Source organism: Trichogramma pretiosum, unplaced genomic scaffold (assembly GCF_000599845.2).
Source record: "Trichogramma pretiosum strain Unisexual culture from Peru unplaced genomic scaffold, Tpre_2.0 scaffold12, whole genome shotgun sequence".
In the NCBI taxonomy this organism is placed as follows: domain Eukaryota; kingdom Metazoa; phylum Arthropoda; class Insecta; order Hymenoptera; family Trichogrammatidae; genus Trichogramma; species Trichogramma pretiosum.
Window position 1 is genome coordinate 1,351,957 of NW_019641690.1, and position 26,815 is coordinate 1,378,771.

A 26,815-nucleotide genomic window follows, 5' to 3' on the forward strand; every position below is an offset into this window, starting at 1 on the left:
CAAAAATTAATTATATTTTCTCTACAAGAAAAAATAAAAATTTTAATTACTTCATGCATCACAGCGTTACGTGAAAAAATATTAGCGTTTGTTTCAAATTGTTTTCAAACTTTATTTGCAGGATTCGCACATCTTCGTTCAGTCTTGTTTGAATTGATCCCTTTTACCACACTTAAAAAATAATTTTTGTATATTAGAGGTGCTACATCATCACTGACGAAATTACGTTCCGGTTTTAGCGAGGCAAATGGATTGCGTCGAGGCTCACATTCCACTTGAGCCTCACGAATATCACGAATTCGCTGCAAATCTCGGGGCAATTCTACTTCGGTATAGGATGTAATTAGTATAGGTACCCCATAGTTACAAAATTTTTCTATCGTTAGAGGCCAAGTATCCTGCAAATAGTAAAATTTATTTAAAAATGAAATTTTTTTAAATAAAAATTATTCCAGAATATACCAACTTGATTTGCAAATCCTGTTGTTCGGTAAAGTCCAGGGTTAAATAAACAAATTAAATCCGGTTTGTCATTTTCAACCTGGTGATATAATTTCCCACAGTGAAAAATAATATCAATGGTTCGTCCTTTCGTACGACAACTAGTGCATAATTTGGGTTTTTGAAGAACATTAGCTATATCTGGAGGCACGTAAAATTCTGGACCACAAAATTCAAGCCTTAAATTTTTAATTCCCGGCATCAAGTGCATGAATAATTTTTCCCATACAGCCAAATTAGCACACTCAAATTGTAATTCCGCTCCAATAACATGAATTTTCAAAATTTTTCGGTTCTAAAAAAAGAGAGTTTATAATAAAAACATTTATTTGTAAAAATGTAGCTAATCTAATGAAAATGAAAATCATAAAAAATAATTTATTTCAAATAAGTTGATGAATTACCAAGTTTAGCTTCAGTTGTTTCCGTAAAACATAAAAAGCCGTCAAAGCTGGACTAGCAATTTGCGATAAAGCCGCATAAGTTGTGCAGTCAATTTTTTCGTAGTCGCAGCCGATGTCAAATATTTGCTTAATCAACTCGTCAAAACTATCTGGCAATTCGTGGTTTTCTTCAAATATATAATCCGGTATCTTGGGAGCAACAAATCCATTGTCTCTCTGAGTTCGTAAAATCGTTTGAAAGACTTTGTACTCCTGGCAATACAAATCATGCTGTTTCTTGTGAACAGGATCATCTTTGCAAAAAAATTCCATGAGGCACTTGTCGCACTGCTCCAAATTCTCGGACGCGTGACAAGCTCTGCACAGTTTTGGATAGAGCAAAATTTCCCGCTCCCAGAGTTCCATTCGTCGACCTAAGGCCGTTTGAACAATGTGCAACAATTCGATGCGAAAACTTCTGTATTCGTCGGCGTTTAAATTTTTGGCCAAGTCAAGTCCGTGATTGCGTCGGCAAATTTCGGTGACGACCGTGCACAATTGTTTATGAAATTTCACGTTCTGTTGGTGGTGCTCTAGAGAGCAGTAAACGACCATATTGCAGGAATCACACGGCACACTCGTTTCAGCGGTGCATGGCTTTGAGCAAAAGTAGCAAAGACTCGGGGCGAAGTAAGGCCGAGGGCGAAAATCCAGTTGCAATTCACATTCTTCGTCGTCGACCTCTTCGGCGTGATACGGGGATATGTTTAATCTTTCCGTTATCAAAAGTGGCTTACTTTCGGCTAATGATTTTTCTATTATTTCATCGTCGATGCGTGCGTTGTATTTCGAATTATTCGATTTGAAAGATTGTCCAGTTTTGTGCTTCCGCTTTGATTTTCGTCCCATTTTCAAATCCGTACCTGCAATTTAATTATTTGAGCTTGAATGAATGTTTTATTGATTTTAATTTTAGTACTGTAATAAATAATACACCAATCCACTTGGCATAAGTGGTATTGTAAAACTACCAATTGTTGTTTCATATAGGGCATGCCTGCTAGTGGCTGACTGTCTAAGAAATGATTACAAAGTACCTGGCCATTTTCTTGCATAAATTTATAAAGTAAAGTGATATTATCTTTTTCGACACAATAAATGCATTAATTTTATAATGAATCACTCCAATACGGTATTAAAATAATTTAAAAGTGAAACTAAAAGCTTCTAGGACTCGAATAAAAAATGATCGAATATTATAAAGAATGGTTCGGTAGGTACTACTGTAGCAAGTTTCCTCTATTACAATTTAGTCGATAATTTAATTCAAATGTTGATTCGTTGTATAGATGGAAGATGGCGTACCATCTCTCAGATTCTGGCGTTGGCGTCTGGCGGGGTTTGTTTTGTTGAGCGCGTAATAGTCGCGCAATAGTTAGAGTGCAAGCTAATGCAGTTGCGAATCGTCCGTTACGTTATTGTTTATCAACAAATAAAGTGTACACATCAAATCAGCATAGTAAATAATATCACCGAGTATAGAAAAAACATTATAGTTAAAGAATAAAGTGTGGATGGCAGTAAAGAAACCTTCGAAAGGAATGAATCGAAAGATTGGCTTCGGCATCTGTGCGCAGTCTGCTGCAGTTTGAATTTCAAAACATTGAGATCCGCCAACTGTTGGGTACTGACTGTAACTGACTTTCAGCTTACACGTAAAATCATAACTTCTTTAAATTGGTATGTACTTTAAATCTTGCAATAAGACTTGATAAATAAACACTCATACCAAATCATTAATTACTTCGTAAGAGTCAATAATAAAAATACAACAAAATGGAGCCAGAAGTTTTACAAAGTGTTTTGGAGGAATCCGGAATTCAAGTAGACATGAAAAATTTACAAAATCCTACAGAGGAATTTATGATATATTTAATCACAGAATACTTGAGTAAATATCATTTGGATGTAAATCAAATTGCAAAGGTAAATTTCATTTTTAATAATTTTCTATATTTACCAAATAATCACTATTCAATTTTGTAGCCTACATTGGAGCAACTTGAGTGTCTATTAAGTCCAGATTCTCCATGGGAGGTAATCAAAGTAATCAATTTATTTTCTGCTCTTTCATCATTTTGCAATGAAATATTTTTGGTTGATCTTTGTCTTACAGATATCACTAGTCCAGGTAAGTAATATTATATTAATATAATTCAAACTACTAGCTTTTTATCTAATAATCGAAATAAAATTTATAGGTCCTAAAAGAGCTCGAAGACAAATTAAGATTCTTTTCAACTTTTTTGCCTACTACAAAAATAAAATGGTTGAACATGAAACAAGCTTTGAAGAATTGGATAATCGTCAAAGAGAAATTGATGATATGATAGAAAATAAAAGTTTATCAATTGCTAAAATTGGAGCAACTATCGATGAAAGAGAGAGTAAGATTGAATATAAACAAATGGTAATTTTATTCTCAAATTATATCGTCATAAGTAAAATAGATTCAGATTGATTCTTAACAATCACTGTTTTCAGCTGCAAAAAGAAATAGAAAATCTTCAAAAACATATTGAAAATAACAATAAAAAAAAACAAGAGCTAGAAAATCAAGTGGGAGAAATCATGACCAGACATCAAGATAAACATAAACATTTTACTGATTTGAAAGCCAAAGCTATCCAGGTATTTTTAGTTGATTTTTTTAAATATATAATTAAGTATTAATTATATTCAACCTTACATTTAATATTTTGCAGCTTCATAAAATAACAGTTGAATTACAATCCAAAATTGTAAAATCTCCAGAAGAATATGCTAGCCGCTCAAGTGAACTAAAAAAAGTTATAGAAATGAAAAAAGAAGAACGACAGGAATTGAATGACTCTATTCAAAAAAAGAAATTACAAATAAAAAAAAATGAAAGTGCTCAGGAGTTGGTTAAAGATCTCAATGACAAGTTTCAGATTAATTCTAAAGACACTTACAAACAACTGAAGTAAATTGCTGTTTCTTGCAAAAATATTTAATGAACTACGCATTCATGAATCATTCATTTTTTACAGGGAAGCGACTGAAAACTTGAAATTAGTGGAGAAAAAATTGAATACATTAAACCATGACATTCAAAGATGGTCAAGTATTGAAAAACAAAATTCAACTGATCATTCAACAGACAATGACTATGAAAGTCATAAGCAATTGTTATTTGAATTAGATAATCAACTTTCTGATAAAGAGAGGTATGATAATATTATTCTTCTTATTTGTCTGATTCACTTCAATAAATTATGGTAAATTTTTTATTTTAATATAGAGAGTGTAGTTCTCAAAAAAAAATGTTAGAGCGTGTGAAGTTGGAGTTGAATGGAAAGAAATCAATTTTAGAACATGAATTATCAAATATTAAAGCAACCGAAAATGATGGCATTAAAAAGTTGAGAGAGTTTAAAAATTATTTCAGGAAAAAAATATTAGAGGTAAATGAACAAAATTGTATAGAACCAAAGTTTAACTTATACAATATTCATAAAACTAAATTAATTTCATTTATTTATTTTATTTGAAGGAGATGAATCTTCGAGAACAAATTATGGAAAAAGTATTTGGTAGTAATCATGAAAAATTATAGACAGTTTTTAAAGTTAAAATCATAGTAAAATATTCAATTTTCATGGAAAGTTGAATTCAAAGAGTATTACTGTAAATATGATATTGGCTTTGGTGTTAAAAGCTGTTTTTACTAATATTATTAATGAAGTAGATAATATAACTTTTATTTACGAATTGTAAAATTTTAATAATTTACGTGTATTATAAATTTAATTTATGTATTACGTGTCTTATATAATTTTTTTACCTTAACTCTTAGACTTTTTATTGTCTTTGTACTAAAAATTGTTCTATTCGTAGTATTAATTATTTTACAATAATTTACTTGAGCAGAAGCCGTTTCTATAAGATGGCTTCATTGTATTCGAAGTAATGGCGTTTGAATTTTCACTGAGATTGTTATATTTGAAACACAAGTTATGCAATCGCATGCAAACTATAGGTAAATGCATATAAATTGTTCGAACTGACGTAAATTTTTTTTTACCTCTCACTGTTTTTAAGCTCTCTTTTTAACAGAGATGATTAATCAAGTAGTCACATAAAATATTATTAAATATTTGCAGACACTGAAGTCTTTAGACGACAGTGGCAACAGTTTTGTCCCTCAAAATTCACAATTATTTCGATCGGTGTGTTTAGTGATACGCAGAGATCGAATACCAGCTTCGCTATCAGTTTATAGAGCTTTGCCGAGCTCGAGCTTTTTACGCGCAGCCCTCGAGCCCGCAGAAATGCTACTGGTCGTCGCGAGCTCGTCGCTCCTATACACGACCGGCATGCAGAAGTTGTAAAAGCAGTACAAGTCGGGGAGCATTTTGACATTAGAAGGCGCGGCACACACCACCGGTCTAAGCTCTGCCGCTGGCTTCGCATCGCATATGGGCACAATGCCATTGTCCGCAAGCGGAACGCGCCGCCGACAGACGCGTACTCTTATTTGAAGACGAGAACGCATTAGTCAAAGCTACGGAGCGCACCACTGGCCGCTGTACTCGCAAGCACTGCCAACGACCAAAGCTGTACTACTTTTGGATCGGCCCATCCGCCTGGTAACTGTACACGGACATCTTTTTAAAAATATTCAAACAAACTCGCTGCTGTCAATTATCTCATCTACTCTGCTTGAGAACACAAAACTGTCGATATAGCATCCGCTCTATGAATTTCAGTTTTTCTCCCCTTCCTATTATTAGATTTACTGAAAGAAAATGACACAATAACATGAACGATACTACCGTCACATATTTCGATTCATAATTAAATTCATTACTTGTTCATTCAAACAATCTCTGCACCGTATCAGAATGATAAGTTTCTTCGAAGAATAGGAGATTAAAGTGTAGAAATAAACGAAGAAAAACGTAAATTTAATTAAATAAAAGTTGAAGGTACTTACTACGTAAACTTAAATAGGCACTTTCTTACGCTCTAGATAATGTAAAAGCTCTGTAGGGCGCTCATGGAGACTTGGCGGATAAGGCAAATTGGAAATCTTTTGGCTTCGAGCCAATGAAGTGATCGATCAGAAAACATTATTAACAACATTGTTTATTGCTACAATAGAGTTAAGTATATGAAAAAAAAAAAGAATTTAAATTTAATCCACTAATAAATATCGAAGTGCATTTCAGTACGAAGCGATTTCGTCGATAACTTCTAAATGTAAAAAAAATATTAGTTCAAAAACCACAATGGTGAAGTGAAAAAGTGAACTCTCCGAGCCCAACATGATCGCATTCGGTTTGTAAATTTTAATCATTGTATTATCGGCGTGAAACTTGAATAAATTGCATGTGCACACCTATAAGTGTACGCCCGATGTTCCTACTTTGGACAAATCACTTAGCGCGCCCTCACCACTGCGCTGCAATTTATATAAGTCTGTGAACTCTGTCCAGTGAGTGCAACACTATATGCACGAGATATCTGTATGTCTGCACTGCCTACTGAACTGTATTGACTAAATGCAAAGTGCAATCCACTTTCATACTCGACTTACATACTGTGTACATTTATTCGTACCTAAAATAACTAAGAGATGTACACTTGATATTATGAATTGAGCTTGTATTTTAGCACGTACGTAATATGAATCAAATTTTCGTAAAGCGTTAGTATTAGTTGATCAAATAAAATATAAGTCTTTTTAACCGATCATTCGAAGAGCAGTTAAGCACGATATTTTAATACAAATAGTTGATTTGTTAAAGCTCTATTTCGTTTTACTGGCCAAGTTAAAGTTTCGAATCAAATTGGAATTTTTTTGAGAGCTTATAAGCTCAAGTTTTACTTAAGTAATGATTGAGAAAGGATTAATTTTTTATCGCGTATACATTTAAAAAATGTAATTGAAATTTTCCTACGATTCCTGGTTCAAAAGCTCGTTTTCAAGTTTGTTACTGAGCTTTCTCTATGATCAGAAAGCAATTTGAGTTTCATGTGCAAAAATTAACAGAAAACTATGATTATTTAAAATTTCGTGCATGAATTTTCTCATTTATAGTCCAATCTAATTATAATTTTAATCAATCATACTTGAACGGCTCCAGTCGTTGGTATCTCAAGAATCACTGACCGTCAGTGATCAATTCGAAAACACCGGTTGACACGTGTGTTGATTGAGGCAGCGGCGGCTGGTGGAAGCGAGAATGACAGATGTCAGTGAGTTATTTACCAAGTTCCGCTATTGAACCTCTTGTTTACATCGCCTTAGAAGATGTCAAAATTCCTTTATATTATACTATGATCATCGAGTGTCAATGAAATAGACATTCTGCAGACGTTCTGCACGTGCCCGGGTCTGTGTTCGTTGTATGTACGACAAATTTATGTGATAAAATTTCGCAGTTTTTGTACAAGTAACAACGACCTTTTGAAAATACCGGTATTTAGGCTCGCAAAATGATGTTTACCATCCGCGATTAAATGTGATTCATTTCGACCACTGAACGAAGACCAATGAAAGTTGAACGTGACTTTGCAAAACGCTTATAATGTGAATGATTTTATCATTATCACTTGCTGGCGTTTGTGGTAATGCTGTGGTCTACCTACTATTAAACTGATAATAATTCATATCTTGTTACTGTCATTCATACCTAATTCTATATAATTGGTTTACTACAATAGCAGACGTTTTTACAATTATTGTTTTGCTGAGTGGTAAAGGTACTGTCATCACGTAGTCTGTAAAAATAGGCTCTTCATCTCTTAAATTCTGTAAATTATAATAAAATTTATAACTATCTCAAATGCTATTTGTATTGAAATCCTTTCATAGGACTAAGACGTTCGCTAAATTCTGCATAAAGATAAATATGTCAACTGCTACAGAAGATATTTATTTACAAGCAGCCAAATTTTTGGTACCAAGTTTAAAAGTAAATAAGCATAAAGGACAAAATGGAAGGATTGGAATCATTGGAGGTTCTGTAGAGTATACTGGTGCTCCATTCTATGCAGGAATGAGTGCACTTAGAACAGGTGCTGATTTGGCCTACGTATTTTGCTGCAGAGAAGCAGCTACCGCTATCAAGTCTTATAGCCCAGAATTGATTGTTCAACCTTACTTGGACCTCGAGTGTCCTTTCGAATTGATTGAACCATGGTTGGATCGCTTGCATGTGGTTCTGATTGGTCCTGGTTTAGGCAGAGATTCACAAATTTTAAACGGGCCTGTAACTTCAATAATAAACTATTGTAAAATTAAATCAAAACCTTTGATCATAGATGCTGATGGCTTATATTTAGTTAGTGAGAATCCTGAATTGCTATCAAATTGCTCTAAAGTTATTCTTACTCCAAATGTTATGGAGTTCAGTAGATTAGTAAAAAAATTCTTGAACAAAACTATCGATCTAAGTGCAGATATTAAAGATGATCAAGTCAAGGAACTTGGTATGTTTTTATTATCAGGATGAGTAAATAAAATGTAATAATACATGATTATATTGTTGCAGCTGATAAAATTGGTCCAAATGCTATAGTACTTCTTAAGGGAAAATCTGATATTATCTCTTCAAATGCAGTAAGCATTCATTGCTCTGTGTCAGGGTCAGGTCGACGCTGTGGTGGACAAGGTGATTTGCTATCTGGATCTTTATCTGTATTAACTTGGTGGGCTCAGCAGAACAATGCTTCCTTGTCAAAGTTTTTAGGAGAAAATAATCTGACAACATTAAATGCAGATATGCTCGCTTGCTATGCAGCATCAAGACTTATTCGTGAAACCAATGCTTTTACTTTTACAGAGAATCACCGTGGAATGCTAGCAAGCGATATGCTCAATTGTTTATCAAATAACTTTTATAAAATTTTAGAAGTAGATTAAGAAATTTGATAATATCATCATGACAGGGATTATGTATATTTACATAAATATTGCAAGAAATAAGATTGACCAAATTTATTTTTAATTATTAAGCTGAATTGTTAACTATTTTAAGAAGAAATATTTAATAAAAATTTCTATGTACCTCTTGTTATAAAGGCCATTCTTTTTCATTGTTTTGATGATTAAAAAAAAAATTTAAGACTGCCTGAGGTAACAATAACTATTACATTTTTTACGACTGATAACATAGTGGGATGAAATAGGGAGCAAATTTAAATATGCCTCCTCAGTCCTGTCAGAGTCAGTATTTAGATTTCTACTTGCCCCCAGCAGATGGCTCTATTTTGACAGGCCGTTCGCCGCCACCTATGAGAATTGGGATCAACAGCGAAAATCGAGAACAGTTTGCAGTTTGCATTCTGCGATTTGCAACGTGTGCAACACATCCCGGCGAATTGGTGTATGAAAGTGCAACTCTCCTGGAGTTTTCCCTTCTTTTCATTTAACTCATTAAGTTAGGTAAATAACTTACAAAGATTCTTTGGAGAACAATTTTTAAGCGTCAAAATGCTTTGCCAAATCTAAGGAGTGCGATCAGTGGGCTTGCCGTTCTATCGATGATAATTTGTTTACAGGCATAAACATGGAACCGGTGGTTACTGAGCAGTTGAATAGCAGTAAACAGCGTTTAATGAGCGACTCCACGGAGCCCAAAGCTCATTTTGTTGCTCCTGTTGTTCCCCACAATGCTGATGGATGGGGTCCTTGTGAACTGCCAGACCAGTTCAAAGATATGCCATACCAACCTTTCTGCAAAAGTGATCGAATTGGCAAAGTAAGTCCTTCAAAGTATTTTTGTTGTAGATTTGGTTTCTTTCTTTTACATCCAGAATTCATTTTTATCTATTTATCCATAGATAGCTGACTGGACTATACCGGCTTGTCATGACAAGAAGTTTGGAAGTAAGTTTGTTGATATTTACTTTCTATTCAGTGATTTAAAAAATGGTCATATTCTATTCAGATTATTTAAAAGTTTTACTCAACTTGTAATAATATTTGTTTTTTTAGACAAATATGCCTCTCAATTTGGCGGTGGCAGTCAATATGCATATTATCATGAAGAAGATGAATCTACTTTCCATCTTGTTGACAATACTCGAGTACAAAAACCACCTTACCAACGAGGAAAGTTCAGACAAAACAGAGGAATGCGTGGCAGAGGCGGTAGTCGTGGTAGTGGTGTTGGTCAGATGACAGCCCTCAACAAACTCAAGCTTAGAGAAAAAGACCGTAAAGGGCAGAATAAACGCTGGGGTCGCCAGCAAGGTATTCGTGGCAAGACACGCGATGCATCAGTTACTGTAAAACCAGATTGGGTAACCATTGAAGAAATGGACTTCCCAAGATTGTCCAAGTTGACATTACCCGGTGTCAAAGATCCAGAAGATGTTGTCTGTTGTGGTGCCTTGGAGTACTATGACAAAAGCTATGACAGAGTCAATGTTAAGAACGAAAAACCTCTACAGAGAATCGATCGCATTTTCCATACCGTCACGACTACCGACGATCCGGTTATCCGCAAATTATCCAAAACTGAGGGCAATGTGTATGCGACCGACGCAATTTTGGCAACCATCATGTGCTGCACGCGTAGTAACTACTCTTGGGATATCGTTATCGAGAAAATTGGCAACAAACTTTTCTTCGACAAGCGCGATAATACCGAGTTCGATTTGTTGACTGTGAACGAAACCAGCGTTGAGCCACCGCAAGACGACGGAAACTCGCTCAACTCGCCGAGAAATCTGGCTCTCGAAGCCACATTCATCAATCACAATTTCTCGCAACAAGTATTGAAATCCGACACGAAGTACAAATTCGACGAGCCCAATCCGTTCGTGTCGGAGGAGGAGGAAGGCGAGGTGGCCAGCGTTGCCTACAGATACAGAAAGTGGGACCTGGGCAACGACATCACGCTGATCTGCCGCTGCGAGCACGACGCCGTGACCCAAGGCCCGAACAACGAGACGCAATTCCTGACGATCAAGGCCCTCAACGAGTGGGACTCGAAGTTGGCCAACGGCGTCGAGTGGCGTCGCAAGCTCGACACGCAGCGAGGCGCGGTCCTGGCCAATGAGCTGCGCAACAACGCCTGCAAACTGGCCAAGTGGACGGTCCAGGCTCTGCTCGCGGGCTCCGATCAGCTCAAGTTCGGATACGTGTCTCGCGCCAGTGTGCGCGACTCGAGCAAGCACGTCATCCTCGAGACGCAGCAGTACAAGCCCAACGAGTTCGCCAGTCAGATCAATCTGAACATGGACAACGCCTGGGGCATTCTGCGCTGCATCATCGACACCGTGATGAAGCAGAAGGACGGCAAGTACCTCATCATGAAGGACCCGAACAAGCCGATGATTCGCCTCTACGACATACCCGACAATACCTTCGAGAGCGAGGGCGACGAGGAGGACGACGAGGAGGAGGAAGTCAAGGACGCTTTCCAGAGTTGAACCAAAGCCGTAACGTGCATTTAGAACTGTCAAACATTTCCAATTATCATCTGTTTATGTTATTTGTATATTATTAATGGTGGCATTGATGATAAAAAAAATGGTCACAATAAACTTTCGCTTTTTTAAAAATTCTCCATTCTTACTGATTCAACGGTGAGTGCCTACATTTTTACAATAATACTTACTGATTCAAAATTCAGAGAATCTTATGTATTCAGCAGTGCATGAAAAAATTTCTCAAGAATTTATTTATTTATTTTTATAAATTATCACATTTCGACGCGGAGCCTCGAGAGTCGTTTTCTTCTACGGCAAAAATAATTCATATTTTTTCTGCATTCATGTGCGGCGAAAATTAATTTTTTATGCGAAATAATAAAAGTAAAATTTTAATATAAAATAAATTTAGAGCTTTTTTTCTGATCTGAAATAAATACAATGATCAATTTAATTTAGCTGAGATTAAAAACCAACTTGCTTAACTTTATAAACGTGTTGGAGAAATTGGCACAGCGAATCATTATTGAAAATAAATGAAATGCAGTCAGGAAAATAAAGCTTTACTCTCCACAAGCAAAATGTTTTGCCTCGGCTATATCAGACAAGCTCAAAGATACGGAAATCGAAAGATTAATTCAGCTTTGGTAAGTCCATGAACAGTGATTCGTATTAGGTTTCTACACAATTCATGATCTTGATTACTTTGTATGGGGGTAGTAAAAGAATCACCTTGCGATCGATAGCGGTACTTTGCCTATGAACTACATTGGTTTCGATGGCAAAATATGCGTCATTCTTCCCAATTAAGTTTAGAGATCGTGTGATAATAAGTAACGTGATACAAATTGAAGACTTACTTTTTATTAGGTCTTTATTTTTGAAGATTGTCCAAATTATCCGCGTTAACTAAAACTCGGTAAGAGGCGAAGATTTTTCAAATTCTTAATAAACGTTCTCTTTCCGATTTCATCTCGAAGGTATCAAATCAACTTTAGATAAATATGAAACACAAAAGTAACAATTTTTACGATCAAGTAATTCAGTATTTTGAATTTAGAGACTGAGTAATAAGTATACGACAAGTGACAAACTGATTAACCACAGTTATTCACACAAAATAAGACAATTATTCACAGAGTAAAAGTAAACATTATTTTTTTCAGATTCAATTGAGCAATGATATTAAAATTAGTGACATGATAAAAAGTGAAGATTTTTCTTATTTTGTGTAACCTTTGGGCATTGTCCCAATGCATAAATTTAACATATCAATTAAAATATTTTGTGTAAATATATAACTCTATAATAGTTTCTTGAATAAAAATAAAAAAGAAGCAAACAAATAGTCTCACAAATGAACTTCTGTGAAAATGTTCATTTATAATGATTTTGATTACATCTATGATAATATTTAATAAAAGTAAAGAATTGTAAATTATAAAAAACGCTTATGTTGAATTTTTATTTTTTGGAATGTAAATTGCTTCCAGCTGTTGAGCCACTTTGTCATATTCTGCTTCTTTTGCCAAGTATTCTGTTACAAAAGGATGTTTGGGATGCGAATCTTTCAATTGCATGAAGTATCGCTGAGAAGCCTCTTCTGGTTTTCCAAGATGAGCTAATACGACCATCATATTAACTAACGTATTTGGATTGTTACTGTCTTTTTCCAGTGCCTCTTGAAGTACTTCCTCAGCTTCTTCAAACTTATGTTGCAGAGCTAGAGAATTAGCTTTACCATTTAACAATAGTGTTGTTGGGGTATATTTATCAATTAATTCCTAAAACAGAAGTCAGTTATTGATTGGATGGATATAGAATAATGTATTTTCCTAGCTGCAATCATCTTACCTGGAAAATGTAAAATGCTTCTTGGAATTTATTACCTCCTAGAGTTAAGTTAACATGAGCAAGAGAAAGCTGTGTGAGAGTAGCATCTTCATCTTTCTCCTGCATTGCTTTGACTTCACTTTGAGCTAAATCAGATCTATTCATCTTTAGGTAAATTTGAACACTGAGTGCCATACACTCAATATTGTCAGATTTCCATAATACTCTCAAAGCATCATCAAAGTTTTCTTCTTGATAATAGATTAAAGCAGCAACTAATCTAAAACTGGCACCTTTTTCTGCTACATGATACTTATCTTTTTCTAACTGCTCAAGAATTGTTTCCCTTTTTTCTGGTGAGGCAAAGTACTGCGCCAATAATTTAAGAGGTTGAAGTTCCTTTGGGGAATTATCTTTGATTTCATTCAGTGCTATACTGTATTTCTTTTGTGCCAAAAATGATCTGAACACAAAAATGTCCCTTTCCACAGTGGCTTCTGGAGAAGAGAGCTAAAAAATAATATCATTGCTATAAATAAACATTCTATAATTGTCTCATACAAAAGTTACGAATTTATTTCATTATTAAAAATATTTCGATTGTTCATGAGAGTTGCATCATAGCAGGTGACGCATAGCATGTATACCGTTTTTCGATTCGAAAATTTTAAATTTAGTATCAAAACATTGATGCAGTAACCTATCAAAAGCCCAAACATGTCAAACTATTTTTATTCCAAAATCGTAAATACAACCCGAACTGACTTGGCAAAGTTTTCACTACTTCGTAAATTTCTCAAAAAGCCATAAACTTCATTAAAATATGTACACAATAGACAGCACGAAAGCCAGACACATCCTCTGTACAATACTTGTCACCATATATGGCTGAGCGAACGTCATGTTGATCCCGTACGTAGGCACACACTCATCACTTTGGGCATTTAAATTACCTTCAACTTTTGGGCCTCGTTGATGCATTGCTGGTAATTACCGATGTAGAAGTAATTCCGGACGTTAAACAATTCGTCAACCTCGTTTTGTTGCTGCTGACGTGCCATGTTTATCGCGCTACTGTGTGACTATTACTGCTCAGCCGTCTGCAACAGGCGCGCAAGCAAAAATGAGCATATGTAAGGTGAACCGGCCGCCGCACCGCGATGACGAGTCGATCGTAATATGCCCCGCTTACGCTAATGTAGGCGTTGTGTACATTGCGAAACGATGAATTAGTAGTGGTTCGCGAGCGTGAATGGATAATTGCAAAGTGGGGTTTAATGACCCTCGCGCCGATGCCTTCTTTAAGGATAATTCAAATATTCTTAATTTCAACGATTTTACCTTCATAATAAGATTTGCTTCATTAATACTATTACAATATTGCACTTACTATTTTTTGGTATAAAATATTTATTTTCAATCATGATAAGTTCATATTTAATTGCAATGTTAAAATAAATTAATTAATACACCTTTTTGCATGGATAAAGAATTGTCTCTATTATATAAAGAGTTCTTAAAAATCATTGTGTTACCATCATAAAAATTATGAATGTATTTAATATCAGCTATAATTAGTGAATTTTAATTCATTTGTCAATACTACGATGAAAATATATAATGATTGATTCTTGAAATTTTATGACACATTAGTTTATGTAATCTAAAAGTTAATCTACATCTTCAGGTCGCACAGGGTGTGTAAGAGGAACTACTGATTTTCTTTTGACATCTATAGACAAGGCTTTTCTCATGTCTGAAAAAAAAAACACAAGTTGTAAAGACAGTTTTTAAAAGCAAAAAGTAGTTTAAATTGTAATATAATCATACCATAAGCATCTTCATCAGGATCACCACTATAATATTCTAATACAGTTCTGTATACTATATATCCTAGTTGTTCATACATATTTATTGCCACTTTGTTACTAACTCTAACAAACAAATCTACAAAGTAAGCTCTTTTCCTGAAAAGAGTACAACCAATAGTTATTTGAATTTTTAATCTGTAATGCTATAAGATAATATAGTAGCAAAAAGTATACATACTTCTCTGAAACTTCTTCCAAAAAGTTCATGAGCCTTGCAGCAAGACCTAGTCTTCTATAATCTGGAGAAACTGTGAGAGCTGTAACGTGTCCATGCCAGTTCTCTCCGTGTCCTTCTGCTTTACCCATAACTTTAAAATATAAAAAATATAATTTACAACAAACAATAAAATCTAAATCTTTACCACAGTATTTTAAAATTGATCAAAACTTACTGTAACCCATAATTTCACCACTAGGTGATTCTGCTACTTGGAAGAATTCAGGCCAATGAGCCAAATATTGCATGTAAAAAGATAATCCATACTAAATTAACATAGTCAAGGAATGCAGTCATATTTAAGAATTTGATAACAAATATATTATTTTGTAAAGGATACAGTTTCAGTAAGAGGATCTAAATTTCTGAAAAATAATTAAATCAAACATGCATGAGTATATTCAAGTTTTCAATGAAAATAATTGAATAAATTAATACATACACGTTGTTAAACTTAAACAAGTCATCGACTGTAAACGGCCTTAAGGTAGACATAACGACGATTTATAATTTGTTGCAAATAAAACTTGCAAAGGAACTTTAGTTTTGGTATGGTTTAGAGCGTGGTGTCTGGGCACGGCACGTAAAATATATACAAAAGTCTGCCTGCACGCTGCTGGTTGGCTTGGCCGAAAGACGAAAAGCCCCCCCCTTAGACACTTGGCGTAAATAAAGCGTCGCGAGAGCGCTTGCGCGAGTCGTCTAATGGAATTTGTAAATTTGCCCGACAAATAGGTTAGTGTGCGAACAGGCGCGTCGCCCAATCGCAGTACCCGCTGCGTCCGTTCAAATGTAATTGAAAAGAATACGTTGTAATGTTTAGTTGTCTGCATTGACAATGTGAGTGATCAATTTTTTTAAAATTCTACAAAAGAATGACCGACTACTCATTGATTTGCAAGTAAAAGTGCATTCCGTATAAAAAAAAATTACTTGTTTGTTCTGGGATACTCACGGTGGTGCAAAAATTTGTTAAGGGTGTCGCTCTTTATGCTTTCATGCCGGTGTGTGGAGGTGGTTGCAGTTTACTTTAGCAGGCTATATTATTTATTTGTTTGAATTTCTATTTATTTTTACTATTGTTTACGTTGACTTTCCGAATACACGAGTATAGCTCGGAAAGTTTCATTTCCATCTTGGTCATATGTTGGTAAACATCATTTTACTTGACAGTTACTGTGAATTTTGCAAAAATTGCATGGCAAGTGATTAATGAATTGAACTGAGTGAGATTTTGTGTGTATGTGTGTGGGGAATTACAGTGATTTTCTGTGCGACTTGGGAACAATTTTAATGTTTTTATAGCTTCAACAGCTCTAACATTATACTATTATTCTTCAAGGGCTGCTGAAAAATAGATTATAAGGAATGACAGATTATGGCAGACTTAGCTGATTTTGATGCTTGGTTAAAAGAGCTTCACTGTCCTGAATCACACACATCAGATCATGTCAAGAGAAGGTACATTTTTGATGTGATTATTTTAATTTGTTATAATTTCAACTCATAATTGACCATCTTTTTCAACAGTTTACACAAAGGCGTACTAGGCTTAATATGGGATGATTTACCACAAATTATACGACCATTGTCTGAAGTAACTGAAGTTAGAAAAAATATTTTACTTTACAAATTGAAACATGAACCAAAAGATCCTCTCATTCAATGTGTCAGGAACACAGTTAATCTCAAAGCAGAAAGAGCAAGGTTCGATGCTAAAATAAAAAATGCAGAAAAAAGATGGCACAAACAAGAACTTATCTGCAGGCAGAAAGGTAAACAAAGTAGTTTATTAAATAAATTTAATTTATATTAAATAATTATTTTTAAATTACAGCCAACTTATTGGAAAAGAAAAAAGCTGAGAAGAAATCACACCAGTTGAAAAAAAATGTTATCAAAATTAAGAATGAACAAATGTTGGATCAAATTCAAGACTGCGCAAAAATGCAAGAAATATGCCAAAATTTAATGCCTCCTACAGTAACTGAAATACCTCAACAAACGATAATGGATTGTCTTTCACTTGTTAGCAACTATTTTGGAGGGCCTGAAAAGCGCAAAGTAATTTGATAATTTTCTACTGAATATTAAAATTTTCTATTTCTACTATTCCGGTACTTTTTTCAGGTTTGGAATAGGATTGCAGAATCTCTGTGTCCTGTTAAAGTACAAGTATTATGGAATGCTTTGCTACAAGCTAGATCATATTATACAGATTTTCTTATTCATTTGGATCTAGAAGAAAATCAAAGTAGTTCAAGTAAACCAAAATCTAATATAGATGTTGGGATTGCTAAAATATGGAGTGAACATCTTGACAGTGTATCAAAACGTTTTATTTATAATGGCAGAATGAAGAATAATGAAGTTAAAACAATGGAGTATGTTCAAAAAATTGAAGTAAGTAACTAAATAATCTTTCATTGTTATAAATCAACTTACATATAAATAATTATTTTTAATTTATAGGAAGTAATAGAAAAACAACGCCCAGAGTTAATGGATTGGTTACCTTTGGCCTTGGAAGTAAAAAAATTGGAAGTTTTACAAACAGAATTGCAAAAAGAATTAGAAAGCACAGAAGATTTACCCAAGGATAATATGTTAGCAGATGACGTTCTAGCACAATTAATCATGGAAATTAAAACTATGGATAGTAAAATTGTAATTATATCCCAAATTTTGGTAATTTCATTATGAAAATTTATCATAACTACAATATTTATTTTCTTGCAGTACGACTGTGTTCAAGAAATTCAGAATGCTTTTGGTGTTCTCAAAACCGCTGGCACGGTAATTTCAAAAACAAGGGAATCTCTTCACTACGAAATGGAAAAATTCCAATTACTCCAAACAAGGGAGGAAACCAGCAGATGGTCCGACGTAGAAACCGAATTAATGATTTTCCATAACGATGTAGAAATGGAAGCTCTGCGGAAAATTATGTTGAAAGGTGATATTGGTTCTTATAAGCACCTGCGTACGTGCTACAATCAAGCAACGACGAAGATTAAATTTACAAACAGAAGCGACATAATATCAAGTTTTCCTATGTTACACATGCCAATCTATTATCTTGTTGATTTTTATAAAACTTACATGGCAAATAAAACATTGACCAAACGCATGAATGAAGAAATTACGCCGATTCAAAGTGATAGTTGGCAACCATTAGTTGAATCACCAACAGTTACTGTAGATTCAGTGCAAGGACTTTTTGAATTATTGCGTTTAGCAAGTGTAGCGAATGAAAGAACTAAAGAACACAGCGAAGAATTTGAGCGTGTTTCGAAAGCTTGGTAAATATCTTCGAAGAATTTTTCAATCAAAAATCCGAATATCAAATGTTTGAATCGATATAAAACGTGAACATTTTTTGCAGGTCTAACCAGTCTTTACGTGAAGTAGCTTCCAAACTATTTAGTGATAAAACTGTTCACGGAGCCACACTCGACGAGTGGCAGAAACGTTTCGCAGGAATTGTTTATGTTTTACAAAAGTCTAACGTAAACGTGGCGTAATTTAGATGTTTATGTGAATTGTTTTTAACTTAATATTAAGGAAAAATAGATTATAACAATATGTATATAAATAAGCTATAGAGAATGTTTCTTATGAAATTTCATCAATTTTTATATAATAAAAAAAAATTGATTTATACAAATATAAACTCATTTATATTTAAAGAAAAAAAAAATGTTATACATTGAATTTGTTTTCAGTATTAGTTTATATTTTATCGTTTACAGAGATAACACTCGTTGGGTACGTATTATTTTAACAATACTATCAAACGATTTTTACAATGGACTGTAAATCGATATCAAATTTCACTACATACGTTTTCAACTGTCGCTTTAAATTCACTTTGAACTAAGTTGAGTACAGATAACGACTAAGTACGCGATAAAGAAATATACATTACTAATCTACGTTAAAACTAGAGAAACTTTAAATACACACTATAAAGATCCATGCAAAAAAAATAATATAATACTATCGCACCGGAAAATATTAATATTCTAAGTTAATATGCGAAAAAAATCTCTTTCTATAACATGCATTTTTTATGCAAAAATAATTATATATAGTTTTAACTGCTGCCATTTAAATTAAGTTCATTATATGTAATGGCACGAATATCAATTGCATTTTCCAATCTTTTCGTTTTTTTTCTTGTCAGGATCACTTAAATCACAAACTTTATACAAAAACTAGGCAATACAAAACATTAGGCTTTTTCATCAGCAAGAACTTCCAGTCTTTTGATAACTTGGGCCATGTCAAAGTCCTTAGCCAACTTAAGATAATCTACTTTCCGAACATGGTGCACAGCTGTCCAAAGAGGAACCAATTTACAAATTAGTCGTATGTGTTCCTCTAATTCAGCAGGCGTGAGTTTCGTTCGATACGAATCGTCAAGTTTCTTCACAACCACTTCCATCGTTAAGACATTTTTCTTTTCAGCAACAAATATGTTGCGTATAATTTTCGCCATTTCTGGCAATCGCGCATACACTATCGCATCTTTGTCCATGTTCGAGGTTCTGGTCATCCTCTCCAAATCCTTGGCTGCTTGTTTCGCCCTGATTTTTTCCAGTAAAGACGTTGGAATGCCTTTGAGAAGAGCACTGTTCGTTGTTGCCGGAGTTCGGGGAGTTGCCGGAGGTGTGTCGATTATCGATGAGTTGAGATGTGGCGTAGTACTTGGCGTTGCCGAACCTGATGAATAAATTTTTCATTTTTATTAAACTGTCGCATTAGTTTGATAAAGGAAAATGTAGATAAATTTAAGTTACCATTAACAAGTGTCGATTTAGTTGTAGGAGTCTGCGTTCCAGCAGCAACTCGTGCTTTTTGTTCGGCAAGAGCTTCGATCGCTTTTTTCATTCTAGCGTTGTCATTTATAAATTTGTTCGTCTTTTCCAATATTTCTCTGGCTGTAGTTATTTTTTGAGGCTTTGGTGCTTGAGGCAGCTCAGCTTTGGGAATTTCTCTGCAACTTTCCACATCGAATGCCGGATGCCATCGCCTTAAATTATTTTTATCGACCTTCATAGGCGTACCGAGTGTTTGCAAGAATTTTTCATGACATTCTTTCGCTATGTCGTACAAAGCTGCCAAGAATTTACGCTTACGTTTCAAAAGTACAATCGAGCTCATGCGAGCGTTTAGATCAGACTGAAGAATATGTTCTTCGTCCGGGGTGTTACGACCCGATCTTTCATTAGATTCGATAACAGGTGTGATGACAAGCTCATAGGTCTCTTCTCCTCTCAAGCCGCCGAACTTGCGTAATTTCTCTTGTCTTAAAGTGTATGATTCCGGGTATATAGTTATAATCTGCAAATGAATTGATAAAAAAGTTTTTAATGTATTGCAATGTAAAGATAACTACTTTGAAAATTACTGAAATAAATATTAACCTGTGCAAGAAGGTCCAAATTGAAATCTTTGCGCGTCATTTCTTGAACTGATGGTTTTAATTTACTAAATGTGGCAGTTTCTTTCCTATTGTATAACATCGCGACGACGGTATCCAAGCTGCAGAATGTTTCGTTCAGTAGCCTATAATGGAAAGGCAAGATTAGACCAGATTTACCATCATCGATGAGTCCTTGGTATCTGTGGTAAGCAGGAGTTTTCGTGGGACTAGCTTTTACAGGACTTGCTGGTTCCTCTTTGGGCTCGAATAATAGTCGCTTAGCTGGGCTAGCTTTAGGAGAAAGTATTAAATTGTTCTTTGTAGGAGTTGTGAATTTCTGTGGAGATTTCATAGCTTTTTGAGGACTAACTGGCACTTCCAGTTCGAGCTGATTGAATCCTTTGAGCTTCAAGTTATTCTTTTTAGTTTCTACTTTTTTGTTTTTCAATTTATCCTCGAGTTCCTTAACTTTGTCTTCACTAGATTTGAGTTTATTTATCCTATCGCGTAATTCCGATAATCTGGAACTTTTGTTGAGTTTGGTTTTGATTTCATCGATATTCATCTGTACCAATGGTTTGGATTTAGTCGGGGTCTTGCATATGACAGGTTCATCTATTTTCGTCACCTTTTCTTCCTCCTCCTCCTCCTCCTCCAATGCTTTTTTCAAAGCTCGCGTGGTGCGCAAACGTGTCTTCTTTGGGCTCAAATTTCCGAGTTTAGCGAACAGGACATTCTTATTGTCTGATTCTTGGGTCTGCTTCAGAAGTGCCTCGCGAATATCCGTCTGACTTTTGTCTTCGGTGACCGAGCTGCGGCGCGTTCTCGGCGTTCTTGCACGCGGTGTCGAGGACTTTGTCGTTGTCTTTTCGTCGGCCTCGAACTTCAAATTTCTCACGACGGATCCTCTCTTGGATTCCAGTTTATTTTGCTGGAAAAGAAGACACGAGCCAAATTTTATTCATGGTTTCATTTTTCAAGAATAAATAAAAATTACGAGTTCAAGTCGGAGCGTGTCGAGTTGGATGCACGAACGCGAGTGAATCGGAGTCGACGACGGTACTATTAATAATCGAATTCATTCGATGTTATTTAATTTGCCGAGCGAAACGTCACGAGGAAAATTTATTTTACGAGACCAGTTTGGCAATATTAATGCATTGTAATGCAAACAAAATTCAAGAGACAAAGGAGTTGTATGACATTGCGATACGAAGTATGTCAAACTCGATGCATACTCCAGACGTAAAAAATTGAGGCCTTGAAAATTGCAGTTGTATTTTGCAACAATGAACTAAATACCATCTTTTGTTTATTACGAGTTTACACTTCGATTGAGAAATACAAATTATGTCACGATTATGTCGTTCGAAAAATTCTCATCAGCATTTTCATCAGTTATTGAATCGAAATAACAATTGCATAAGGAAATTTAGACAATGAGAGTTTCATTCATAGAACATTTCTCGATCGTCATCACGCTTGGTGACCATTCAATTTCACTTAGATATCATTTTTCTTTGGCTATCAAGATGAGCAACAGTTAAAATGTAGTTACGTCTCATCGAACGAGTGAAAAAAGTTACTTTCGCTGGCCATTATCATTAAGACAACAATACAGACCGCGTTCAAGTATTCGGGTTATCTGTGAATTTCATTAGTTTCGAAAAGCGCCAAGTAAGATTATAGAATTCCATTATAACCCGACGCGCGTCCGATAGAGGCCTGTATCCGTGTGTATAACACGAAATTGGGCATATTCACACGTATATACGGGCTGCGTTATGTGTGTATATTAAGGCGTCTAAAAATATGTGCGAGGGTCCGATGAGCTCCGAACTCACGGCAACGACGGCCGACGACCCATTTTGTGTACACGTAGCACAGCTGGCGCGTAAACAAGCCTCGCAACCGTTCCTTTTAACCACCCTTCCTTTTGTGCGATGCTCGAGGGGGCCCTTTAAATGTCCGTTCGTCCTCGCATCGATGAAATAATAACGTACAAGCGATTAGACTCACCAGACTAGCCATGTTCGTTTGCTTCGTCTCGTCTTCCCTGATGACGGGCAAAACCTTTTGCGGTTGCGTCTCATTGCCGTCGAGGATTAGAACCTTCGACTTATTTCGGAGATCCTCGCTGGCCCGCCGCTTCCTCGTGGCGAAGTACTCGGTGACGACGGACTGTTGCGACATGATGCTGCGCTGCTGCTGCGCTCAATGTGTATACGCGTCCAACACAATACCGGAATACCTCCTCTGACAAAAGGTTTCCAGCGAGCCACTAGGATCGCCCGAAATTAATTTTGCTTTCACGGCACTGCAGAAACAACCGATGCACACCGGGGAAAACGCTCATGAACTTTGGCAAAGTACAAAACAAAGGTTAAAAACCGAGTTAAAAAGAAGCAACGGGAATACGTGTCGCGAATGTGTGTACACTAGACGGCCGACGCGCGATGTCTGAGCCCCGTAAAAACGCGCGCGAGTCCGCCGCATTTTCCCGCGCGAAACAGGTGCAAACAAAGCCGACAACGCCACCTCGGTCGTGTAAACATCGAGTCCGCGTTACGTCCAACGGTCGTGCGACGACTGGTATCGTGACGGCGGGACTTTCGAACTACGCAGTTCGCCAAAAAGATGGCAAGATATTGTTCGTTATCAAAATATCAATAAATAAAAGTACGTTCACGGTACGAGTAATGAACAAATTATTGCGTCTGATATTTTAATACTGCGATTTATTGTCGTCGTCGTATTTTTCGCGCGTCTGACATTTGCACACCGAAAAATACTTCCTCGTTTCTCAAAATAATATATAAACATCCTCGTACGCAAAAAAAGCACAGATGTGTCGAGTGACAAAATTAAGCTTCTGCATATTAAGCCGGAAACGCGACGATCGCGCCTCCGCTTCAACGAGATTATAAATGAGTCATGATACGGCAAAAAATGAAAATAAAAATAGACCCGCTGCGAAGCTCTTTATCGCGAAGAATACCCGCGCTTTTGTTGGCCGTATCACCATCGACGCTATGATGCTTCGTCCGCTCATTGCGAGTTCACGTGATACCGCATTGGATTGCCAGCTCGACATCGAACGATGAATCGTGTAAATATATCGCTCCGATTTCTTAATCATTTAACATTACAGATTTGCATACAAAGATCTATATATTGATCCACAATGTACACGTATTCCACCTTAGCGACTGTTTCTCGGGGCATAACTACCTTGCCGACGCGCACTCCTGCGTGTCCAGCGCAGTTCATTCGCACACATGATATATACATATTGCACAGTTGGCGTGTATATCAGTTGCAGTCAGAAGCAGCAGCAGCGCTGAATTTTATTTCTAAATATAACGATAACGACAATAGGCGCATACGTATGCGTTTATGCATTCTCGGTTTCTCCGCCCTGAATCACCGCGTCGCTGTTAGCTTTTCCTACTTTTCAGTTGACACAAGCGTTTAATACGGGCCGAGTGTCAGCTGGTGTCAGTTATAATATCAAAAGTAGGGTGCTTCTGTCTAAAGTGTTTGTGTATATAGACGTATCGTTATACTCGCTGCTGTGCCTGCGTTGTTTACTCCCCGTTGCTCTCAGAAACACACATTTATGTGTCGTAGTGGAAGAGAGTTAGTATAGGAGAGAGAGAGAGTAAGAGAGGAGCCGAGCTAATACCGTTTTTGCTCCGAAAATATATCATGGGAAATTTTTAGAACTGATACTCGTAGGCCAGTTGTACGCTTATAAAGATATCAGGCATTAATTCAAAAATAATATCTCAATGACGTCGCCCGCTGATTAGTCGAAGAAGCATGAATGGGCTGAAAACCGAGCCAAGTGAATTACTCGTACGAAGCATGTGTTGGAAAAATAGCTTTTCTTAAATGTCAGTGGAATCGTGCGTGCGTGCTAGTGAAGTGTGTTAGATATATTGCACTAGTTTGTTATGTCGTATGCGGTATAGCACGAGCATACTTCACTCATACATATATGCACACAAGCACAACGACACAGCACTCGCATATATAGATATATGCGAACTTGTTCTATCTTAACACTCAATTAGTCAGGCCTTTATTATCATTGTTGGTTGCATCACACAATGTGGCAAGTACTGGAAGACTCAGCGCTGGTAGCCAGCCTCAGTAATATCTCTGATCATCAAGCTGATCAGGTTAACGCTGAGTTAACACCTGACCAACAGAAGCTTTTAATAGACATAAGGAGGAAAAAGTCAGAGCTATTGCTGGAGATACAGCAACTGAAGGATGAATTGGGTGAAGTGGTCGCTGAAATGGAGACCATGGACGGCAATAATTTCATTAGCGAAGAACAAATCAAGCCTTTAAACAGAACAAAACAAACATCCATCGGAAGGAAAAAGTTTAATATGGATCCTAAAAAAGGTATTGAGTATCTCATTGAACATGGTCTACTGATTGCTAATCCAGATGACGTAGCTCAGTTTTTGTATAAAGGAGAAGGTTTAAATAAAACAGCAATTGGTGATTATCTTGGTGAACGTCATGAATTTAATGAACGAGTTTTAAAGTCCTTTGTTGAGCTTCACGACTTTACAGATTTGATATTGGTGCAAGCTTTAAGACAATTTTTGTGGTCTTTTCGTTTGCCTGGTGAAGCACAAAAAATTGACAGAATGATGGAGTGCTTTGCCCAAAGGTACTGTCAGTTGAACACCAATATATTTACCAATACTGATACATGCTACGTTCTAAGCTTTGCCATCATAATGTTAAATACATCGTTGCATAATCCAAGTGTGAAAGATAAGCCCTCTGTTGAACAATTTATCAGTATGAATCGTGGTATCAATAATGGAGGTGACCTTCCACGAGAACTACTTGTTAGTTTATATGAGAGCATAAAAACTGAACCTTTCAAAATTCCTGAAGATGATGGCAATGATTTAATGCACACATTCTTCAATCCTGACAAAGAAGGCTGGCTATGGAAACAAGGTGGACGATACAAGAGTTGGAAGAGACGCTGGTTTATTTTGAATGACAATTGTTTGTATTACTTTGAGTACACAACAGATAAAGAACCTCGTGGTATTATACCACTAGAAAATATCAAAGTTCGTGAAGTTCACGACAGAAACAAACCACACTGCTTTGAGCTTTATGCAGCAGGTTCAGAATTTATTAAAGCTTGCAAAACTGATAGTGAAGGAAAAGTTGTTGAAGGTAAACACACTGTATATAGAATGTCCGCCGCAACAAGTGAAGAAAAAGACGAATGGGTCAAATGCATAAGACAAAGTATATCTCACAATCCATTTTACGACATGTTGGCGGCTCGCAAGAAAAAAGCGCAAAAAACGAATATACACGTCAAAGGTTAACGACAGTACGATCAAAAAATGTAATAAAAAACAGTTAATCACCAAAGCTTTATTAATTACAAAAAAATGTCTCGTGGAACTGTCTCGAAATTTTTGTGATGTAATGATCGAGTTAATGAGAAAAATATTATTTATAAACGAAATAAGTAGCTTCCAAATCAGCCGAAGACTGATAATGCAAATAGAAGATATACAAATACCAAAGCCTCTAAATTATAGTGAAAGACTTATATACAACTGCCTCTATCTGATTTATTAAAAAAAGAAAAAAGAAAAGAAAACGTTATGTATCTAAAAAAATTTTTAACAAAAACGACGAACTCGAATTAGTTAATGTGATGCAACGAAGGCGTCAAAAAAGTTTGACTATTGTTGACAATTTTTATTTTTTATTCACGCCTTGGTTGCATACCTTATTTTTGCAATATAAGTCTGTGAAATTCTATCGAATGCGTTATCGTATCTGTCATTCACTTCGAAGTGTAATTGATGAATTTTACACTGTCAACTGCAAAAATGAAACTAGATGCCTGATTATAAATCTATGAAAGATTTTATAAGGTTTAATAGTCTAATAGACTGAATCAGTCTGCAAACATCAAAAACGTTGATATATTTTATGTAATCTGTACAATTAGTCATAGCCAGGCCAAATGTGCCGGAATATTGTAAATACACGTGCCGTTCGAAAGTTAAAACAGCAAAAAACATTAATTGTATTATAATAGAAAGTACGCGCT

The 26,815-nt window shown here is 35.7% G+C and overlaps 9 protein-coding genes across 14 annotated transcripts; 5 read left to right on the forward strand and 4 right to left on the reverse strand.

Annotated features, from left to right (window-relative positions):
* Positions 1–72: 72 nt before the first annotated feature.
* Positions 73–7,105, reverse strand: LOC106649869. 3 transcript variants are annotated; one of them, XM_023461771.1, is made up of 4 exons: positions 7,041–7,105; positions 906–1,807; positions 467–796; positions 73–398 (listed from the first exon to the last, which is right to left on the reverse strand). In XM_023461771.1, exons 2-4 carry the CDS (start codon positions 1,791–1,793, stop codon positions 105–107), a joined length of 1,512 nt encoding a protein of 503 aa, XP_023317539.1. In that variant the 5' UTR covers positions 1,794–1,807; positions 7,041–7,105; the 3' UTR covers positions 73–104. The 3 variants fall into 3 exon arrangements, with proteins under 3 accessions (XP_023317539.1, XP_023317538.1, XP_014223049.2); XM_023461770.1 differs by lacking the exon at positions 7,041–7,105 and adding an exon at positions 4,990–5,148; XM_014367563.2 differs by lacking the exon at positions 7,041–7,105 and adding an exon at positions 4,750–4,958.
* LOC111694281 (kinetochore protein Nuf2-A-like) lies at positions 2,309–4,629 on the forward strand. The gene is made up of 9 exons (XM_023461772.1): positions 2,309–2,624; positions 2,697–2,870; positions 2,931–3,075; positions 3,146–3,354; positions 3,429–3,575; positions 3,650–3,888; positions 3,956–4,132; positions 4,207–4,369; positions 4,459–4,629. Exons 2-9 carry the CDS (start codon positions 2,721–2,723, stop codon positions 4,519–4,521), a joined length of 1,293 nt encoding a protein of 430 aa, XP_023317540.1. The 5' UTR covers positions 2,309–2,624; positions 2,697–2,720; the 3' UTR covers positions 4,522–4,629.
* Positions 7,106–7,167: 62 nt separating the features above from the next.
* Positions 7,168–8,920, forward strand: LOC106652167 (ATP-dependent (S)-NAD(P)H-hydrate dehydratase-like). 2 transcript variants are annotated; one of them, XM_023461774.1, is made up of 3 exons: positions 7,168–7,673; positions 7,786–8,402; positions 8,465–8,920. In XM_023461774.1, the coding sequence occupies exons 2-3, from the start codon at positions 7,823–7,825 to the stop codon at positions 8,833–8,835; spliced, it is 951 nt and encodes a 316-aa protein (XP_023317542.1). In that variant the 5' UTR covers positions 7,168–7,673; positions 7,786–7,822; the 3' UTR covers positions 8,836–8,920. The 2 variants fall into 2 exon arrangements, with proteins under 2 accessions (XP_023317542.1, XP_023317541.1); XM_023461773.1 differs by having other exon boundaries at positions 7,168–8,402.
* A 279-nt stretch (positions 8,921–9,199) lies between these two features.
* Positions 9,200–11,487, forward strand: LOC106652254 (eukaryotic translation initiation factor 3 subunit D-like). The gene is made up of 4 exons (XM_014371094.2): positions 9,200–9,357; positions 9,474–9,673; positions 9,756–9,801; positions 9,910–11,487. The coding sequence occupies exons 2-4, from the start codon at positions 9,482–9,484 to the stop codon at positions 11,349–11,351; spliced, it is 1,680 nt and encodes a 559-aa protein (XP_014226580.2). The 5' UTR covers positions 9,200–9,357; positions 9,474–9,481; the 3' UTR covers positions 11,352–11,487.
* A 730-nt stretch (positions 11,488–12,217) lies between these two features.
* Positions 12,218–14,319, reverse strand: LOC106652307 (coatomer subunit epsilon). The gene is made up of 3 exons (XM_014371192.2): positions 14,138–14,319; positions 13,206–13,694; positions 12,218–13,135 (listed from the first exon to the last, which is right to left on the reverse strand). The coding sequence occupies exons 1-3, from the start codon at positions 14,243–14,245 to the stop codon at positions 12,803–12,805; spliced, it is 930 nt and encodes a 309-aa protein (XP_014226678.1). The 5' UTR covers positions 14,246–14,319; the 3' UTR covers positions 12,218–12,802.
* A 344-nt stretch (positions 14,320–14,663) lies between these two features.
* LOC106652368 (N-alpha-acetyltransferase 20) lies at positions 14,664–15,881 on the reverse strand. The gene is made up of 6 exons (XM_014371300.2): positions 15,715–15,881; positions 15,613–15,637; positions 15,448–15,538; positions 15,234–15,363; positions 15,015–15,151; positions 14,664–14,940 (listed from the first exon to the last, which is right to left on the reverse strand). The coding sequence occupies exons 1-6, from the start codon at positions 15,765–15,767 to the stop codon at positions 14,855–14,857; spliced, it is 522 nt and encodes a 173-aa protein (XP_014226786.1). The 5' UTR covers positions 15,768–15,881; the 3' UTR covers positions 14,664–14,854.
* A 147-nt stretch (positions 15,882–16,028) lies between these two features.
* On the forward strand, positions 16,029–18,885 carry LOC106652258. Of its 3 annotated transcripts, none has more exons than XM_014371107.2 (8): positions 16,029–16,422; positions 16,615–16,733; positions 16,803–17,047; positions 17,110–17,336; positions 17,403–17,675; positions 17,745–17,939; positions 18,012–18,574; positions 18,658–18,885. In XM_014371107.2, exons 2-8 carry the CDS (start codon positions 16,651–16,653, stop codon positions 18,794–18,796), a joined length of 1,725 nt encoding a protein of 574 aa, XP_014226593.1. In that variant the 5' UTR covers positions 16,029–16,422; positions 16,615–16,650; the 3' UTR covers positions 18,797–18,885. The 3 variants fall into 3 exon arrangements, with proteins under 3 accessions (XP_014226593.1, XP_014226601.1, XP_014226609.1); XM_014371115.2 differs by having other exon boundaries at positions 16,029–16,276; XM_014371123.2 differs by having other exon boundaries at positions 16,029–16,112.
* A 101-nt stretch (positions 18,886–18,986) lies between these two features.
* On the reverse strand, positions 18,987–23,168 carry LOC106652428 (DNA replication factor Cdt1). The gene is made up of 4 exons (XM_014371359.1): positions 22,720–23,168; positions 20,702–21,631; positions 20,075–20,618; positions 18,987–19,997 (listed from the first exon to the last, which is right to left on the reverse strand). The coding sequence occupies exons 1-4, from the start codon at positions 22,891–22,893 to the stop codon at positions 19,507–19,509; spliced, it is 2,139 nt and encodes a 712-aa protein (XP_014226845.1). The 5' UTR covers positions 22,894–23,168; the 3' UTR covers positions 18,987–19,506.
* Positions 23,169–23,980: 812 nt separating this feature from the next.
* On the forward strand, positions 23,981–26,736 carry LOC106652432 (cytohesin-1). Its single transcript, XM_014371374.2, has one exon. The coding sequence runs from the start codon at positions 24,813–24,815 to the stop codon at positions 26,073–26,075; it is 1,263 nt and encodes a 420-aa protein (XP_014226860.1). The 5' UTR covers positions 23,981–24,812; the 3' UTR covers positions 26,076–26,736.
* Positions 26,737–26,815: the final 79 nt, after the last annotated feature.

Bases quoted from the DNA above. Each gene is read 5' to 3' on its own strand.
- LOC106649869 (XM_023461771.1), bottom strand. From the start codon at position 1,793: ATGGGACGAAAATCAAAGCGGAAGCACAAAACTGGACAATCTTTCAAA. The intron at 797-905 runs GTAATTCATCAA...CTCTTTTTTTAG, and splicing joins AACAACTGAAGCTAAACTTG to AACCGAAAAATTTTGAAAAT. The intron at 399-466 runs GTTGGTATATTC...TACTATTTGCAG, and splicing joins CAACAGGATTTGCAAATCAA to GATACTTGGCCTCTAACGAT.
- LOC111694281 (XM_023461772.1), top strand. From the start codon at position 2,721: ATGGAGCCAGAAGTTTTACAAAGTGTTTTGGAGGAATCCGGAATTCAA. The intron at 2,871-2,930 runs GTAAATTTCATT...TCAATTTTGTAG, and splicing joins ATGTAAATCAAATTGCAAAG to CCTACATTGGAGCAACTTGA. The intron at 3,576-3,649 runs GTATTTTTAGTT...AATATTTTGCAG, and splicing joins TGAAAGCCAAAGCTATCCAG to CTTCATAAAATAACAGTTGA.
- LOC106652167 (XM_023461773.1), top strand. From the start codon at position 7,757: ATGCTATTTGTATTGAAATCCTTTCATAGGACTAAGACGTTCGCTAAA. The intron at 8,403-8,464 runs GTATGTTTTTAT...ATATTGTTGCAG, and splicing joins TGATCAAGTCAAGGAACTTG to CTGATAAAATTGGTCCAAAT.
- LOC106652254 (XM_014371094.2), top strand. From the start codon at position 9,482: ATGGAACCGGTGGTTACTGAGCAGTTGAATAGCAGTAAACAGCGTTTA. The intron at 9,674-9,755 runs GTAAGTCCTTCA...ATTTATCCATAG, and splicing joins AAAGTGATCGAATTGGCAAA to ATAGCTGACTGGACTATACC. The intron at 9,802-9,909 runs GTAAGTTTGTTG...TTGTTTTTTTAG, and splicing joins TCATGACAAGAAGTTTGGAA to ACAAATATGCCTCTCAATTT.
- LOC106652307 (XM_014371192.2), bottom strand. From the start codon at position 14,245: ATGGCACGTCAGCAGCAACAAAACGAGGTTGACGAATTGTTTAACGTC. The intron at 13,695-14,137 runs GTAATTTAAATG...ATTATTTTTTAG, and splicing joins ACGAGGCCCAAAAGTTGAAG to CTCTCTTCTCCAGAAGCCAC. The intron at 13,136-13,205 runs GTAAGATGATTG...CTTCTGTTTTAG, and splicing joins AAGCATTTTACATTTTCCAG to GAATTAATTGATAAATATAC.
- LOC106652368 (XM_014371300.2), bottom strand. From the start codon at position 15,767: ATGTCTACCTTAAGGCCGTTTACAGTCGATGACTTGTTTAAGTTTAAC. The intron at 15,152-15,233 runs GTATGTATACTT...TACTCTTTTCAG, and splicing joins TTGGAAGAAGTTTCAGAGAA to GAAAAGAGCTTACTTTGTAG. The intron at 14,941-15,014 runs GTATGATTATAT...TTTTTTTTTCAG, and splicing joins TCCTGATGAAGATGCTTATG to ACATGAGAAAAGCCTTGTCT.
- LOC106652258 (XM_014371107.2), top strand. From the start codon at position 16,651: ATGGCAGACTTAGCTGATTTTGATGCTTGGTTAAAAGAGCTTCACTGT. The intron at 17,048-17,109 runs GTAAACAAAGTA...TTTAAATTACAG, and splicing joins ACTTATCTGCAGGCAGAAAG to CCAACTTATTGGAAAAGAAA. The intron at 17,676-17,744 runs GTAAGTAACTAA...TTTAATTTATAG, and splicing joins AGTATGTTCAAAAAATTGAA to GAAGTAATAGAAAAACAACG.
- LOC106652428 (XM_014371359.1), bottom strand. From the start codon at position 22,893: ATGTCGCAACAGTCCGTCGTCACCGAGTACTTCGCCACGAGGAAGCGG. The intron at 21,632-22,719 runs GTGAGTCTAATC...CTTCTTTTCCAG, and splicing joins AAACGAACATGGCTAGTCTG to CAAAATAAACTGGAATCCAA. The intron at 20,619-20,701 runs GTTAATATTTAT...ATTCATTTGCAG, and splicing joins ATTTGGACCTTCTTGCACAG to ATTATAACTATATACCCGGA.
- LOC106652432 (XM_014371374.2), top strand. From the start codon at position 24,813: ATGTGGCAAGTACTGGAAGACTCAGCGCTGGTAGCCAGCCTCAGTAAT.